This window comes from Balaenoptera acutorostrata, chromosome 14 (assembly GCF_949987535.1).
Source record: "Balaenoptera acutorostrata chromosome 14, mBalAcu1.1, whole genome shotgun sequence".
Taxonomy (NCBI): domain Eukaryota; kingdom Metazoa; phylum Chordata; class Mammalia; order Artiodactyla; family Balaenopteridae; genus Balaenoptera; species Balaenoptera acutorostrata.
In genome coordinates, this window is record NC_080077.1 from 85,710,403 (window position 1) to 85,729,051 (window position 18,649).

General features: G+C 40.7%; 1 protein-coding gene across 3 annotated transcripts in view; it reads right to left on the reverse strand.

Annotated features, from left to right (window-relative positions):
- SMAP1 (small ArfGAP 1) overlaps positions 1-18,649 on the reverse strand; it is a 152,916-nt gene that overhangs the window by 60,122 nt on the left and 74,145 nt on the right. For 2 of the 3 annotated variants that reach the window (XM_057527960.1, XM_057527962.1), the window contains 2 exons: positions 11,902-11,977; positions 3,818-3,898 (listed from right to left, as the gene is read on the reverse strand). In XM_057527960.1, coding sequence (XP_057383943.1) covers positions 3,818-3,898; positions 11,902-11,977 — 157 coding nt within the window. The remainder of the gene's footprint in view (positions 1-3,817; positions 3,899-11,901; positions 11,978-18,649) is intronic. The other variant, XM_057527961.1, reaches the window with a different exon arrangement.

An 18,649-nucleotide genomic window follows, 5' to 3' on the forward strand; every position in this document is an offset into this window, starting at 1 on the left:
ATTCTTTATCACACAGATGAAGACCAATTACAATATGTAAACATGAGGAGAAAAGGGTAAAAACACTTTAATTTTTTAAAATAACACAAAACATTTTCAGTCTGTTACCACAGCGTTGTGATTTTTAAAAGTGCAAATACAATAATTTTCTCATGAAAAGAATGTTGGAGATAGTGCTTGGGGACCAGAGCCAGCTGACTAGTTGGCATATTTAATCCAACCCAGTCTAGATAAACTATAATGGTATTATAATGTTCACAATTTCCAAGAAGGTTGAAATAGGATATAATAATAAAAACTTAAGGGCCATAAAGATGCCAACAAAAGGAAAATGAAGTAAAGATTAAACAAAGAGCACTCGTAAGGCATGTAGAGGGAAAAGATGCCTAGAAACCTAGAATTGGGTGATACTGCAACTGAGTGCTGACCTAGTGTCCTGGCAGCAAACATGAAAGATCAACTGGTGAACCTAGAAAAGGCAGAATAATAAACACATGAAACTTAGTCAAAATGCCTAGAGGTCGCATTCGCACCTGTGCCTTTAACAGGGTGTTTGACACCACCTCTCTCAAGAGTAGAATTTTTGCTATTTGTAAATCAAGAAAGTCAACACCGGCAATTCCTAGGCCATAACGTGAGAGATATAATTAAAGGTCCTACGGGCCAGGCACTGTGATAAGCACCTTATTGTCTAACTTAATTTTTACAGTGATGTCTGGGAAAAAAGTCATTATTGTCATTTTACAAATGGAGAAACAAAATCTCAGGAAAGTAACACACAGAGCTAATCGCAGTAGCGCCGAGGGATTGCGGGGCCCAGACTCTCGAGCGTCGGTGCTCCCTGCCGCCCAGCCGAGCGCTGCCGTCTATGCTGTTTTTCTTCCCCATGGGGACAGCTAACGCTTACGGGGCCCTTCCCATGTGCCAGACACCATGTGACTCATTTAAATCCTCACAACAACCGTATGAGGTAAGCAATATCACCGCCACTGTGTAAGTGAAGAATAAACGAGACGTGCAAAGATCCCTCATATATTGCAAAATGTTTTCCAGATATTAGTCAAGCTTAGGGAGGAAGGCAATGTGATTGATCATTCTCACTACTATGCTGGGGATGAACGGTCCTGTAACTGCTCAGAGCTCTCAGTTATTTCTCAAGGAAGTCACCGTCGTGAGATGGGGGAGAAGCCAGTCTTTCTAATCGCTATGATGGGTGGGCACATCTGAAATCACCAACAATAGATTAAATTAGTCAGCTATGTTTAACAGAGGGAGATGCTCTTGGAATTTCAGCTGTCAAAATATGGCTGTAATCTACTGATGCCAGCAGTGGTTTTAGAACACAGGCTTTGAAGTAACGTTAAAAATGTAGGCTCTAAATGCAGATCATAGAGTTTGACCTACAGATGACCCCCATCTTTAGAATCAAAAGCTGCTGAAAGATCAAAGAGTACTGTGAGAAGCTAAGTTGTTTTAAACTATTTTCTCATCAAGAATAAAACACAGTGGTGTTTGGTATTGTAAAACAGTAGTTCCTGAAACTTGGTTACTATATATCCAAATGATATAGTGAAATAGGAGACCTCCTGCAAAAGCAAACTGGAATAAATGTTCACGTCCTACAAGACAGAGAGAAGTACATCTTGGGTTCATTATAATCAAACTACACTTGAGTGATTTAATTAAAGATACGGTCTCTAAAATTTTTTATGCACTCTTATCTTAAAAAGTTGGGAGCATATATACTCTACCATATGTATGTATGTATTTATAAAGCACATATAGCACTATATTATACACATTATAAAACATACATAAAAATAGAAATTTTAAAAGGGTAAGAAAAAGCAAGCACGAAGAGACATTCTAGTGGACTGTCCCGTGGGGCTCCCCAGTGTCTAAATGCTATCAGGCACGATGATTAATGCTCGGTTGGATCAGACCCCTGCTTTCTAGGACCTGGTGGCACGCACCACACAGCACAGACACGGAAACTGAGGGTTTCCACCCTCTGAACCAGGTGTCGCTGCCACCCTTCCACCTCCTCGGGCCACCTGCGCCCTCCTGCGGTGCTTCTTCCCTGGGCCTGCCTGCTGACCTCTGACCCCTGCAACACTCTGACCACTAAAGCCTGTTCACCTCCAACCATGCCCTTCCTGCTCCAAACTGTCCCCCACTGTCTCCTGGGGACCTCCCCTCGCTCTGCTAACTCTTCAGTGTGCCCAGCTTTCCACTCTCATGGCTCTCCCGGGGCTGCCGCCCCCCTCCCCCCTTCTCCGACCCGGATCTCTCCTCTGGCCTATAGACCTGCACATCCAACCCCCGACCAGACACCCAGATGTCCCACCGTCACCTCACGCTCAACATACCCAACCTTTAAGTCCACCCCCTCCCTGTTCTCTCCCCAGTCCTGCTCCTCCTCCTCAGCTTGGATCCCTTCTCACTGGACAGCGCCGTCATCTCCGGGGGCGCTCAGGCCTGAAGCCGGGAGTCATCGAGGCTCCCGAAGCACCTCCACAGCCCACTGATCACAGCCCCCACGGACTCGACCTTCTCGAGACCTCTGACAGCTGCACTCTCCCTTTCACTCCCTCCGTCTCCACTTCAGCACCCCTCCCACCATCTATTCATGGACCAGTGCAACAGGTCCTCCAGCCTTTCCACACCCTCAGCACGAAGTTCACCCTCCAGAGACAGTGAAGCAGAGTGCTATGACCTGAAAACCCGATCTGGACACTCCTTCCCCCCCTGACACTCATTAAAGTGCCAGGGCCTTCAGGACGAAGGCCAAGCGCACCAGCAGGCTCACAGGAAGACTCCTCTCCACTCTCTCCCCGTCCCACGCGTGTCCCGGCCACGCCTTCTCCCCGCAAATCCCCAATCAGTCTGCTCTGCCCACAGGCTTTTTCCACAAGATGCTTTCTCTGCTTGCACTGTGTCCTAGTCCTCACAACTAACGTCTACGAAGAGTGTAAGACGCATGAGAAGGACGCCTGCTGCGCTCAGAGCAGCACCGTGAGCGCACGGCCATCACAGCACACGTCCTGTCGTGCTAGAAACCTCTGTGAAGTTCTCTGTTTTCCTCTGTTAGATGGAAGCTGCTCCAGGGCAGGGGGACACACCGTGTTTATCTTTGTATCCCCCATGTCAAAGCACAACATTTATCAAGGAGGAGACACAGAAACAGTGTGAGTTGAAAGGATGTCTCAAACTAACTCACTAAGGTCAGGATGACAACAGCAAAAAGATAAACGGTCAAAAAAATTAAAACCTTCAAATATTGGTAGGGATGACTTTGAAAATCCATAATGGCAGTACCATGCACCCTAACCACCCCTATCCCACACACATTCCAACAATTATCACTGATGATTCTACACTCCTACATTTTATCTATGTGATGGATACTATTGTTTAAAAAAAGAAACTTGACATTAACTTTCTTCAAGTGCTTATAATAACAGAATCATAGAAAGAAAACATTTTTAACCAGAAACCTTCCTAATAAATCAAAGAATTCAAGAGCAACTATAGAAAAGCTCCTTTAAGTGTAAGGTGGTAATGGAAACAACAAAAAACTAATTGCTTATTAAATGTTGAGATATATCTACAGTAACAATAAATTAGTCATTCTGAAGATTAAATACAGATTAAAACCCTGTGATCCTACCTGTGGCATAGAAAAGTATTCTTGTTGTATTGAACATTTTTAATACTGGAGACCATTCAAAACATAAACAACTATTACAGCCTCCCAAACGGTGGCACACTTACCGCCGAGCGCTATGGAATGAGGCTAGCTAAAACACTACCATACCTCCAATTTGTTCCTCTCAACAGCAGCTTGTAGAGAAGGAGAGGATACCAAAGGCTGAAGAGGAGCATCAGAGGAGGAAATCTGTGGAATGCAGATGGAAAGTCAGGAGAAAAAAACAAAAAGAAGATAATCAGAATTATAGGCACAGGAAAGAAACACACACTCGTGTATTTCGGAGATACAGAAGCACTTAGAAGTATGTTAAATGAAAATAATGCATCAAGAAAAAAGTCTTGCTTTCTAAATACTTCTGTGTGGAATTTCTATAAGTAAAAGTATTTACTACAGAAGAGTGTATGATTTAAAATGGATTTCACTATGACATAAAATATAAAATGCATTCAGACAAGATCATCCCCCGCAAAGTATGTGAAAAACAATCAAGCGTCTCTGGTGGTTCTCTTTCCATCAGCGTTACTGCCGAAGTGCTCATGCTCTGAAGCGTGAAGACACACCGTTCCAAGTGGCCGGAGAGCACGAGTGAGTTGTTCTTACTGACCGTAACTGCTTCAAGAATGGAAAATAACACAGAGCTGAAACAGTAAAAGTCAACTCAAGTTTTAATCAACTGTTTAAGAAAACAGAAAGGAGGATGGGAGAAAAAAGAGTGGATTAATGCAGCATAACAGCTGAGCAGCAGACAGACTTATCGTGAAGCCACTCCTACACTTCCTTCTTTAAGCTCTGTGCACACAGACACCATCTCCAGGGTTGCACTGGCTGAATCACCCCAAAGCGCTATGAGACAGTTATATATGCAGCAAAGGCAATTTATACATGGAGACAATTTCATCTAAAAGCCTTTTCACACATCTTCCTACCCAATTCCTACATGCGTAGTTCATCACTTTAATGGAAGCGTTATCTTCCTGCCTTCTTTACTGCCAAAATATGACTGAAATACGTTTACAAAATACGTAGCAGATCTTTGGAGCCGTAAAACTGACATCTCGATATTGCCCTATCATATCAACAGTGCCTACAAGGAATCTTCAAAAATAAAAGGTGCGATTATAGAAAGGTCATTATGCAATGTCAAAATAACAGTGTGAGATGACAAGTCCTCATTCAATCTGCTTGTTACTGAGTTAGTTACAGCTTCAATTCTTGAATCACAACCCAAGCCCATAATCTTTAGGGGCGTTCTCCCTTGGCACACTGTTGGCTCTGCTAAAAGTATGCAAACTAGCCATTCAGTAACTACTGATTCAAATTACACATAGAAGAAAATATTAAAAAAGACAAACTGTGCCTTAAAGCCCAGCTTCAAAGCTGGTTTATCCCACTGGACATTTACTTGCTAGAGCTATGTAGAAAACAAGAGATTAGAAAAAGCACATAAAATCACTTAAGATAATAACCGGTATCATAAAGACCTTTTTGCCCAAATTCATGTAAAACATAAAAAATGTAAGAGAGGAATAAGGACACTTAATACGTCGAGTGTTACTAATTCAACATAATTCACTGTAAAAGTGCTTGTTCTCCTTTCCAGAGAAGGATAAACTGATTTGGCCACTTTTAAAATTCAGAAGGAGCAACATAAAACTATTCAATAAATATCACTCATTTAACAAAGCATTTTAATGCAAAAATAAAAAAGCATTAATACTACGTTCCAGCTAGGAAAAAACAGAGATGCGTGTTCAGTAGGAAACGCATCTGAAAAGTCAATGGACAAATCCACAGGTGAATGTGAACAGACTGATGTACCCATAAATCAAACTACTATCAGCCAATAAAGAAGGGATGGTCTAGGAACTCTGCTCAATGTTACGTGGCAGTCTGGATGGGAAGGGAGTCTGGGGGAGAATGGATACATGTATATGTATAGCTGAGTAGCTTTGCTGTGCACCTGAAACTATCACAACATTGTTAATCGGCTATACTCCAATACAAAATAAAAAGTTAGAAAAAAAAAAAAAGGGATCGTCTAACAGTACACATGAAATCAGGGGTGAATTTCAGAAACATGCTGAAAGAACCCAGACGCCAAAGAGTAAACAGGGTATGATACCATTCACATGAAGCTCCAGCAGAGACAAATACAATCTACTGTGATAAAGAGCAGATCAGCGGCGACCTGGGCCAGGGGTGGGAGGCCAGGGGCACAAGGCAACCTTCTGGAGTGAAGGAAAGGGTCTACATGCCAATCAACTGTGGTCGTGGTTACACAGAGTATTTATTTTCCAAAACTCATTGAACTATAACTTAAACTGTCTGCCTTTTATTGTATGTAAATTCTACCTCAATAACATTGATTTTTAAAAAAGTTGACGAGCAGGGTAAGCTCCACCATACGAGCAAGGAATGAAGAACTAGAGTCTACATGTCTTGCTTCGGCTGGAAGCAAGAGACACGACAGAACAGAGAGAGAGATGGGGGAGAAGCAAAAGGCAGATGGGATGAGGAAAGAAAAAAATGCGAAGGCAAGAAAAACCAGGCGCTCATGTTTTGCTTCCAAATCTCTCAAAAGTGCTGCCCAGCACACCTGCATTAACCACCAGCAGGAACCCACCGTCCTCCAGCACCTGGAATAGCACTCCTCACGGGTCTCCTTGCCCAAGTCTTGCTCTTCTGCAAACTGTGACAATATCAGATGCAAAGGTGATCACCACCTAGCCCTACTTAGGAGGCTAGAACAGTTCACACACATTACACAAGGCCAGAGTCTAAAGCCCTTAACTAGACCACAGGTCCTCTGCCTGTCCCCTCCTTCCCTGACCTGCGACCAGGCATCTAGCCACATGCGACTCCTCTGGTGCCGGCGCTCCAGTCTCTGCCCCAGCCTCCAGGGGTCTCTGCTCCTGCTGCTTCCTCTGCTGGAAGCACCCATGCTCCTAGCGGGTCCCACCCGTCCTGACATGGCCTCCTCCAGCAAGTGTCCCTTCATCCTCCAGTCTCCTACGACGCTTCCCTCTGGCAGACACGATCACGTGATGTCTGGTACAGAGGCGATTCCTTATCGGTATTCTTTGTTCATCTGAAGTTCTCTGAGACAGACGTTGTTTCTATTCTGTTCACCATCTCCAGCATGTGACATTCAACAGGTCTCCATAAATTTTTTTTTAATTGACGAAAAGGAAACAGGAGGATGAGCGCATCTCAGAGGCACAACCAAAAGGGGGCTCCACGTCAGCAGTTCTCAGCGTCCTCTGAAAGTGCGCTGGCTCGCTCACAGACTTCTCTGAAATCTCATGTAAGTTATCTGTTGGGGTGGCCAAAAGATTCGTTCAGTTTTTTCTGCAAGATGGCTCTAGCAGCACTTAGTTGTCTTTAACTTCATTCAAAACAATTTTGTTAGATTGTACTGTGACAGCTGTCACATCAGGGTGCATTTAAAAAAACTTATCAAAATTGGTGAACTTTTGCGTAACCATTTTAATATTGAAGATGGAAGAAAAAAAGCATCATTTTCGGCACATTATGCTTTATTATTTCAAGAAAGGTGAAAACGCAACTGAAACACAAAAAAAGATTTGTGCAGTGTATGGAGAAGGTGCTATGACTGACTGAACACGTCAAAAAAGTGGTTTGAGAAGTTTCGTGCTGGAGATTTCTCGCTGGACGATGCTCCATGGTCGGGTAGACCAGCTGAAGTTGACAGCGATCAAATCGAGACATTAATTGAGAACAATCAACATTACACCACGCGGGAGACAGCTGACATACTCAAAGTATCCAAATCAAGCACTGAAAATCATCCAAACCAGCTTGGTTATGTTCATCACTTTGATGCTTGGGTTCCACGTAAGTTAACGGAAGAAAACCTTCTTGACCATATTTCTGCATGCCATTCCCTACTGAAACGTAATGAAAATGTTCCGTTTTTAAAGCAAATTGTGACGGGCGATGAAAAGTGGACACTGCACGACAATGTGGAACGGGAGAGATCGTGGGGCAAGGGAAATGAACCACCACCAACCACACCAAAGGCCGGTCTTCATCCAAAGAAGGTGATGTTGTGTATATGTTGGGACTGGAAGGGAGTCCTCTATTATGAGCTCCTTCCGGAAAATCAAAAGGTTAATTCCAACGGCTCCCAATGAGACCAACTGAAAGCAGCACTCGATGAAAAGTGTCCAGAATTAGTCAACAGAAAACGCATAATCTTCCACCAGGATAACACAGGACCACATGTTTCTTTGATGACCAGGTAAAAACTGTTACAGCTTAGCTGGGAAGTTCTGATTCATCCACTTTATTCACCAGACATTGAACCTTCAGATTTCCATTTATTTCGGTCTTTACAAAATTCTCTTAATGGAAAAGATCAATTCCCTTGGAAGACTGTGAAAGGCACCTGGAACAGTTCTTTGCTCAAAAAGATAAAAAGTTTTGGGAAGATGGAATTATGAAGTTGCCTGAAAAATGGCAGAAGGTAGTGGAACAAAATGGTGAATACGTTGTTCAATAAAGTTCTTGGTGAAAATGAAAAATGTGTCTTTTATTTTTACTTAAAAACTGAAGGCACTTTTTGGCCAACCCAATACACTCATTGTCAAATTCAGAATTTATTTTGTAACTAGATGATAATTCCATTTCACTGGATTCCAGTACTTTTGCAGAGAGAGGGGACAAGACTTTGACCTTGTAAATGGCGCGGGGAATTGGTGGCGCTGGCAAAGGCAGTCGTCATGTTTGACTGTCCCTCTATTTCCCACCCTTCTCTCCCCCACCCCCAGCCATGGGAGAACACGCAGTAGGAACCCAGTAAAGATCTCCTTTGGGAATAGGAGCTAACATCCTCCCTTCCATTATTCTTAAGACCAGAGGTTCTTCTCTAGGCCACCACTGAAGAAACTCCCAGAGCAATCCAAGTGTACAAACGCACCTACTGCAAAAGGAAAACTGACCTGGTAAAACAGGTTTCCAACTACCACGTTCTAGGATAAGGTGAAAAAGTATCAAGTATTCTAAAAATACCAGTACGATTATTTGAAGGTAGTAAGGCAAAATGCTCATCTATCTTTTCAAGAAAAAAATCACATTATTCTCTTGATGATTTTTTCTTTTTACTCTCTCACCCTTTTTGACAGAATAATGTTACAATAAAAATCTGGTGCTCCAAAATGCTGAAAAATACCTTATGGATTAATTGCGAGGAATACATCACTTCAAACCCATTTTGGAAATTCTTGAATATATTTTCCAAGTGAAGGTTTTATCACAGCAGTTCTCAAATGGGCTGTGTTATGACCTTTCAATATACTGTGAAGCTTAACTTTTTCAGGAGTTGAGAAATCACTTAAAAAATATAGTTTCCAAAGTAAATTACCTTCCATGGTATGTGTTAGATACAAAAGCTGAAAATACATTTACTGAACTAAAGTCATACAAAAGAAACCATCAATTAAACTCATCAGTAGGAGAGTTAAAAGACTTTCTGACAAGCTTTACTAAGTAACCATAGCCACCAGATATGCAGAAGAAGCCTGAATTTTAATATGCTAACTTTAAAATCATTGGATAAGTCACTAAGAAATGCAGAATTCTGGAGAAATTTCAAATAGAAGTCCTTTAATTGCCACATCAGTCACCTGGCAGCCCATAATTTAAAAAGGGCTGACTAAACTGTGGCAGTATTAATCCAACAGAACTCAAGTCAGTTGTGCCAATGAGATACAGCCTCACAGTTCGGTCTGAGTGTCCCCATTTCTAAACCTCACCCCACCCCTGCGCTTGGACTCCTTTGCTCCTGCCCCCTCCTCCCGCCCCGCCGAGGTGCTCCTCCCAGTAGCTTCTATTTATTAAGCACTCATGTGCCAGGCACTCAATAGAAATGCAGCAGGCCCTACCTTATTTAACTCCCATAAGAATACTATCAAAAGTAGATACCATGATCATCCCTATTCCACAGAAGAGGAAACTAAAATTGTAACAAAAAGAAGTGACAACAACAACAAAAGCCCAACTTGAAACTGCTATTTCAGGGTAATCTTAAATCACCACCTGATCATTCATCGTCTAAGTTTCTCATCCCCATCAGGAAGGACATCTTAAAATTTATTGCAATTCACACTGTCTTAAAATTATTGTCATTTATCTTAATGAATTATATAATCACCAGTTAACTGTAAACAGAGCTTAATGAAAATACTAGTGCTAGCTCTTTTATTATAATACAGTACAGAAACATGGTTTCCACAATTTCTAAGTTGAAATAATGGATTTAATTTTACTTCTGTTGTACTAAATACTAGCCTTTATACATATATGTGTGTATATACATATAGACATACACACATATAAAACAAAATAAGTCAAAGTTTTCCTGTTTTTAAACTTTTATATAATACTCAATTATATGGCAACTGATTGGAATAGTAATTTCATGTGAAATTCAGACTGGAGGATTAAAACCTTTGTGTGACGCAAACTCAAGCACGTACTCAAACTGAGTTCAAGAGGTTACTTGTGAGGGATGAGAAGTGGCAAAGGAGGCAAGAAATACGTAAGATAAACGGAAACAAGAACAAGTGAGCGCTCATTTTAAAGCTACCAACTCCCAACAACTATCAGCTGTTTTTCCAAGACAAAACTGAGCCAGTCGGGGGTAAGGATTAAACAGCTAGGGTTACCTATACATTTTGCTGGTGCAACAGATTTTCTTTTTGATGATTATAATAGCAAATGAATCACGTGAGGATGGAGGTATGTGGTGGGGGAAGGGAGGGGGTGGGGGGGAGGAAGAGGCGGGGGAGAGGGGAGAAGAGGAAGAGCGAGGGGGGAGAGGGGAACAGAGAAAAGCTGCTGCTGGAAAAGGGCAAACACTATGGCAGGGCTCAACCTCATCTGCTCGACACCTGCTAGATCTCCTGAGAACTCACCTGATCAGTGTTGCCAGCTGTGATGCACCCTACTTACGGGGAGTGAGGGGCGGACAGACAGGACAATTTCTGTACTCAGTTTTTCAAATGTCCCCTATCACTCATTCATTAAGGAATACCAGGGAGGGCAGACTCATTCTGCATCCCCGTGGCAGGAGAATTCTAAGATGGCCACCAAAATTCTCACCCCTGGTTTACACACCCTGTATTGTAAAATGATTTCTTAAAATTTCATATGAAAGTATATTACTTATGCTTTAAAGTTTGTCCCTTTTCCCCCACAATGCTGTAAGTAAACTTAATTTCATGGATGTGATAAGCATCACTCTCAATATTGTCAATTTTTACTGATCTTTCAAGAGATTTCCTTTCCTACACCCACCGTAAATGCAGCCTAAACTCTATCAAGGGTACCTTTGCTCCAAAATATACATTAATCATACTTTAAACATTGTTTTAGAAGACTTTTTTTAATGGTCAGAGACCATGTATTACAATATCCTTACTTTGTTAGTATTTGGTTGAATTTTTTAGTATATTGCTTCTCCATATGGACTGAAAAGGAAAACCAGCTTATATGCAAAATAAGAGGAAATTATTGTCTCTAAATTGCCTGACAGATGACTTAGCCACACAATTAACTGGCTTATAGCTTTATTATTAATCTAGGAATCAAAGACTTGAAAAATGACTGCAGCAGTAAAGATAATTAGCCTTAAACAGCATTTAACTGGGATAGGAAAATTTAATCAGAAAAGAAAAACTTAAAAAGGATCAGTGATATAACATATTTGATCACTACAGTAAGGTCTCAACTATTACTTGATAATACTTGATAATAACCAATTAAAATGCCATGTTTTAATAAACATATTTGGACAGATCCACCAAAGCCCTTAAAAGAAGACAGATTTTCCTTTTTCGTTCATTTCCCGAATCTAGTAAAAATAATTTTCTCTCCTCCATTTTTCAATTAGTGACTTCATCTTTTTGCAAATTTCATAAAATTAACTTAATTAAATGCCTTTTAAGCAGTTATTAGACTCTTACATAGAATATGATCCTTTCTGAATCAAGGGTTCTGCTTTGTGAAAGTTCATTAACATTACGTGACAAAAACTTCCAATATCCAAATTTTTAAAGTATGCAACTAGCACATTTTTACAATAAATAAATAGAGCTGTATCACATGTTAAAAGTTCCAGATCTACTCAACAAGCATCAATTGGCAATAGAGATGAAGATTTTACTTACATTTGTAATAGCTATAGCATTTTTATCGTAGTATTTCTTCTTTTCATATTTATCTCTGATGAAAAATTCCACTGCTCTGAAAACAGATAACTTAAGGAAAAGCATGAGTTCAGTGACATGTATACTCCCCTTTATTCATTCGTCTCCACAAAGCCTAGACTTTAAATTCACTTTTCTTACTCTCCGGTCTGTATTTTACTCACACACTATTTCTGCAACTAAATTCTGCAACCTGTTTTTCTTTCTGCCAAAGAGTCTATCTCTTTCAGGAAATTTTCCCCACTCAACCTGATTCTAAAAAGAAAAATAACCACATTTCTCAATTCCACCACGCTCCACAGCCCTCTACCCTGACGCAGCTCTAAATTCACTTATTGTTCATTTTGGATTCTCAGTGTAAGTAAAGAAACTAACGCCCAGGCAATAACCACAGCGAACCAGACACTGTGCACTGTGCACTGTCCATAGTGGTTTTTTTTTTGGCTGTGCTGGGTCTTCGTTGCTGCGTGCGGGCTTTCTCTAATTGCAGCAAGCGGGGGCTTCTCTTCATTGTGGAGCACGGGTTCTAGGCGCGTGGGCTTCAGCAGCTGTGGCGCACGGGCTTAACTGCTCCGCGGCATGTGGGATCTTCCCGGACCAGGGCTCGAACCCGTGTCCCCTGCACTGGCAGGCGGATTCTTAACCACTGTGCCACCAGGGAAGTCCCTGTCCATAGTTTTTTCCTTTAAACCTTCCTCAACACAGTAATGTGCATATTATAATTTCCACATCACAGATGAAGAATCAGCAACTTGGGGCTTCCCTGGTGGCACAGTGGTTGAGAATCTGCCTGCTAATGCAGGGGACACGGGTTCGAGCCCTGGTCTGGGAAGATCCCACATGCCACGGAGCAGCTGGGCCCGTGAGCCACAATTGCTGAGCCTGCGCGTCTGGAGCCTGTGCCCCGCAACGGGAGGAGCCGCGATGGAGAGGGGCCCGCGCACCGCGATGAAGAGCGGTCCCCGCACCGCAATGAAGACTGGCCCCCGCTTGCCGCAACTGGAGAAAGCCCTCGCACGAACCGAAGACCCAACACAGCCAAAAATAAATAAATAAATAGATAAATAAATAAATAAGAAAAATCCTTTCATTGCCTTTAAAAAAAAAAAACACACACACATGGAGGTAGATTGGAATTCAGACCTACTACCACGTAAATCTATACTCTAAAAAAAAAAAAAAAAAAAAAGAATCAGCAACTTGGAAAGATTAAACAACTGTGATTTCAATACTTAGGTCCCTTTCACCATAGATGGCTGCCTCTGATTGTATCAGAGAAGATTCTCTGTATATTAGAAGAACGGTGGCTAATTTTTTTCCTGCAAAGCTTCTAGAAACGGAGAAGTCAAGAAGCTAAAACCAAGGTGAGAACTATTCAATTTTCTGAAGTTGAGGGGACCAGCCCTACCCGTTGATAGGTGAGTCATTTCTAGTGGGATCCAATAGCCCTGAGTTATCTTATAGAGATGACTTCTCTTAGCAGTCCAACAACCATGGCTTTACCATATTCTACTAAAATGGGACTTCTTCCATCAGGGATACTTAACTTTTTAATTTTTTAGCACCACGAACCTCTTTGATAGTCAAGTAAAAAGCCTGTGGAGACAGTGCTTTTAAATGCATAAAATAGTATAAATTGGGCACTGACTTAATAAAAACAAATAAAAGCCTTAAAAAAAGGGACTTCCCTGGTGGCACAGTGGTTAAGAATCCACCTGCCAATGCAGGGGACACGGGTTCAAGCCCTGCTCCGGGAAGATCCCACATGCCGCGGAGCAACTAAGCCCGTGTGCCACAACTACTGAGCCTGTGCTCTAGAGCCCGCGAGCCACAACTACTGAGCCCACATGCCACAACTACTGAAGCCAGAGCGCCTAGAGCCCATGCTCTGCAACAAGAGAAGCACCGCAATGAGAAGCCCACGCATTGCACACAACTAGAGAAAACCCACGCACAGCAACAAAGACCCAACGCAGCCAAAATATAAATAAATTAATTTTTTAAAAAAGAATGCACTCTAAAAAAAAAAACCTTAAATAAAATAAATGCATAAAATAAAATACGCAGAATTACAAAAGAAATGAATTACACTGAAATACAATCCCTCTGTGGATACCCAGGTTAAGACATCCTGTTCAAAGTTATCTGAAGCAGTAAAACAATACATTTTCAGTCAAAAGCTCCTTATTAGAAATTATAAAAGCTCTTTAAATTGACAGTTGAGGCCACAGGTAACAGAAAGAGTTGACAGACCACTATACAGTGGGTATTAAAAGAAAGCACTCCAAGGGGGCCAGGGAGGGCAAGTAAGACAGAAAATCTAAACGTTCAATTTATTAAGTAAGCTGAATAATTGAAAGCCGTTTGTAAAGATGGATTTTTATAGATTGAGTATGTGAAAGGTACTTCATCTCCTTTTGTCCTCGTCAACCATGAGGTAGGTGCCGTTTTACAACTAAAACCAGGCACAGAAAGTTTAAGAAGTTCTCTGGGATTCTACAGTACAAGGAAGGGAGAGCTGTGATGATTCGAAACCAGAATGTCTGACTTCCACTTTTTTCAGAATGTTACTGGTCATCACAAGTTCATGTGTGAATCAGTCATTTATTTCTGCTAATGATAATAAATGCTTTCAAATCTAGAGAATAAGGTCAAATGTGGAGAGTGCCTTTTATTTTCAAGGCAGCCTTGGAGACCTTTTCAAGTGAAAGGCCCCAGCGCTGTCAGAGGCTGATTATTTATTTAGATATGTGAACATTTTGGCAGCCAGTACCAAAAAATTACCAAAACACCCCAAGATTTTCATAAAATGCAAGAATGTTATTTTATTCCAACTATTTCACATGTAAATAAGCTAAATGTTAAGTTCGCGCATGGCTGTAAATCCATGTTCAATATTACATTATTCTATTTTTCTAACAGGAAAAAATGAAACAATCAAAAAAACAGGCCCTTTGGATGAGGTGTGTGAATGTGGTGTATTGAGCAACTTTCACTGCAGAGACAACTATTTACCACCACAACAGGGAAGAGAAAATAGAATTTACTTAGAATGATGTCATTTCCACTCTAGGTGATAGGAAATATGTTTACTGTTTTAAAAAATTGTACACTATTTTTAAAACAGTAATTATATTTATTTCTAGATATAAATATTACATATAATATGCATATAGTTATTTCTTAACTAAGAAAATTTTGGAAATCTAAATTCTTAAAGTATAATTTTTATGTTTAAATATCTGGGAGGTGAACAACACTGATATTTTTCCTCCTTAAAGATAGAAACAACAGTCTATTTTGGATATTGTTTAAAGTGCACTACATATTTTTTTAATATTTATTTATTTTGGCTGCACTGGGTCTCAGCTGCGGCATGCAGGATCTTCGTTGTGGCATGCGGGCTCTTAGTTGCAGCATGCAGGCTCTTAGTTGTGGCATGCCGACTCTTAGTTGCGGCATGCATGTGGGATCTAGTTCCCAGACCAGAGATCGAACCCAGGCCCCCTGCATTGGGAGCATGGAGTCTTAGCCACTGGACCACCAGGGAAGTCCCTCAAGTGTACTACATATTAAAGCTTGGAAAGATTTTAATACTCTCACTTATGAAATGTTTATAACAAAAGAAAGATTGTTGTTTATGACCAAAAAAAATTTAGTTTTAGAAAACTAATCATTAAGATTAAAAATAAAGTACATAGGGCTTCCCTGGTGGCGCAGTGGTGGAGAATCTGCCTGCCAATGCAGGGGACACGGGTTCAAGCCGTGGTCTGGGAAGATCCCACATGCCGTGGAGCAACTAGGCCCGTGAGCCACAATTACTGAGCCTGCGCGTCTGGAGCCTGTGCTCTGCAACAAGAGAGGCCGCGATGGTGAGAGGCCCGCGCACCGCGATGAAGAGTGGCCCCCGCTTGCCGCAACTGGAGAGGGCCCTTGCGCAGAAACGAAGACCCAACGCAGCCAAAAATAAATAAATAAATAAAACTTAAAAAAAAAAAGCAAGCAACATGACTTTTAAAAAATAAATAAATAAATAAAGTATATAAAATAATTTAACCACCATTGTAAAACTAAAATATTGAAAACTATGATGGTTTTATAAATACCGAATTTGAAAAAGGCAAACATTTTAAGTATACAATCTTTTGGAGTGAAAAACAATACTAACATCTGATGAAATGATATGTTGTGTGAATTTTCAGAAATAACAGATATCCGTGAAATCTTAATTTATACTTAGTGTATTTTAAATAAATAATTCAAATATAGCTGAGTCTGGTTACTGTTTATGATTTTTTTAAAAAAACCCTCTCAGAAATTATCTAAGCAATAAGTAATTTTTAAAACTTATATGAGATGAAAGTTGATCTGTTTTTCAAGGACATAAAAAAATTAAAGCATCAAGGCAGGACAACGTACTAGGATATTCCTCATTATTAACATAAAACATTGCTTTTTAAAAAGCAAACAAAGCACACCACAAAGTGAACTTTTAAAACTCAGTGGAGTCACCTGAGAAGAACTGTGATTCAGGGAACACGCCACATCCTTGGATGCTCTCAGGCCCTACATGGCCTCTTAGGCCAAGAATGTATCACATGGTCCTCACGTATTTTTGTAAAACGTCCCAAAAGCAAGCCAATTCTTCACTGTTAATTCACCTAAAGAAACGCTGATTTATTCCAGGGGTCAGCAAACTTTTTCTTAAAGGGCCAGATAGTAAATATTTTAGGTTCTGTGGGTCAGTTGGTCTATGTTGCAACTACTCACTCCTGCATTTGTAGCTCCAAAGTAGCCAAAGAAAACTGATAAAGGGATGGGTATGGATATGTTCTAATAAAACTTTATTTACAAAAACAGGAGTTGGCTCATGGGCCTGTAGTCACTGATGCCTGAATTCTATTCCAACTCTAGTGGGCCAAGAACAGCCCAGTTGGATTTATAGAGGGTCTCTGTGTCTGCAAACTGCCACTGTAGACAATGTAAGGGATTTTCAAGGGAAATTTGACAATAATTTTGCATTATATGCTGACTATAGCACTAATTCTCAAAGAAGATGGTCTCCAATGCACACCCTCATTTCCGGTACCAGTAGTGAAAATGACAATAATACTCCATATCTTACCAAGCTGTTGACAGTTTTCGGGATAATATAGATAAAGCCCTCATCATAGTACCTAACAAACAGTAAGCATTCAATAAGTGAAGTTAGTTTTTATTTTTGTATAACTTGGTGTCAGTCTCCTCACCTTTAAAATGGCGACAACACCGCGACTCACCTCGCAGGATGAAACACGCTAGCGTGTGGAAAGACCTAAGAGCAGTGGGGGCAGAGCGACTACCGTTTAACCCTCAGCTCTTACTATCAATCACCGTGATCTGACAGGCAGCTCTTTTAAAGTAAACACAGGCCCACAGCAGAGGAGGAAACAGAAAACTGCTGAGTCAAGGCTAAGATGGCGTGCCTATCATCAACTTTAAACAGATGAGCAGATGAGAAGCAGAAACAAAAGAACCAATAAATTTGAAGATCAGGGAATACTTATCTTCATTTTCCAGCCTCCAGGTGCCATTTGAGACAAAAGGACTTATTATTGACAGAGATCAATAATACAACTCCTCCCCGCAAAAAAGAAATAGAACACTAATAGTTTCAGCAAATCAAGGTAAGGAATATACCAACGACAATGCACGTTTAGGTGGCTGATTTGGGATTCAGTAAACAAACAACGAAATACCCCAGAATACACCCCACGCCTTTGGTCACAAAACAGTCAGCACAGCACCCTTCATTGTCCCAATCCTCAAAACTAACAGACAGCAAGCACTATAGAAGTCCAGAAAAATGTTCACATCACTCTGTGTTTTATCTTTTCACATGTATGTATTTGTATTTTAAGATTTTTCCTTTCTTTAAAGATGCTACTTAAAATACAAATTAATATCTATTCCCAAGAACAAAATGTTCCAGTTCCAGACACACAACACTGATAGCAGTAAAATTTTCAAAAGCTCCACGGAGAAGCACCGCTGATTAGCTCTGGTGCACACCAGAACTCATGGAACTGAGGTAATTAAAGTTTTCAGTTAAGACGAAAGATCCTAATGAAAAGCTGTAATGTAAAGCTTTATCGCTTGTCATGCACTCATACATGCCGCGTAGAATTAACCACATGCCACATGAGAAATTACACTTTCACAGCAGCTTCTGCCTAACTTTTGTAAATTGCAAAGCTTTTAAGAAGTAACAAATCTTGTTAAGAATGCAGTGAGGTCTCATGTGAGTTTTACTTGCCTCTAAGGATGAGACAACTACATTTAAATCAGTAAAAGTGCAGAGATGTTAGGCTTCTCAAAGAGCACTGAGCTTTAGAATGATTGATGAAATAAAGAAAAAAAGGGGACTGGCTTTCTTACTAGTCTTCCTAATAATAGCTCCAAATCAGTGTTTCATAATTAAAAGAAGGGATAAAAGTGACGTAGCTGTAACAACTAAGGTAAAAAACATTTTTAACATCTTTGTTGGAGTAAAATTGCTTTACAATGGTGTGCTGGTTTCTGCTTTATAACGAAGTGAATCAACTACACATACACATATATCCCCATATCTCCTCCCTCTTGCGTCTCCCTCCCACCCTCCCTATCCCACCCCTCTAGGTGATCACAAAGCACCGAGCTGATCTCCCTGTGCTATGCGGCTGCTTCCCAC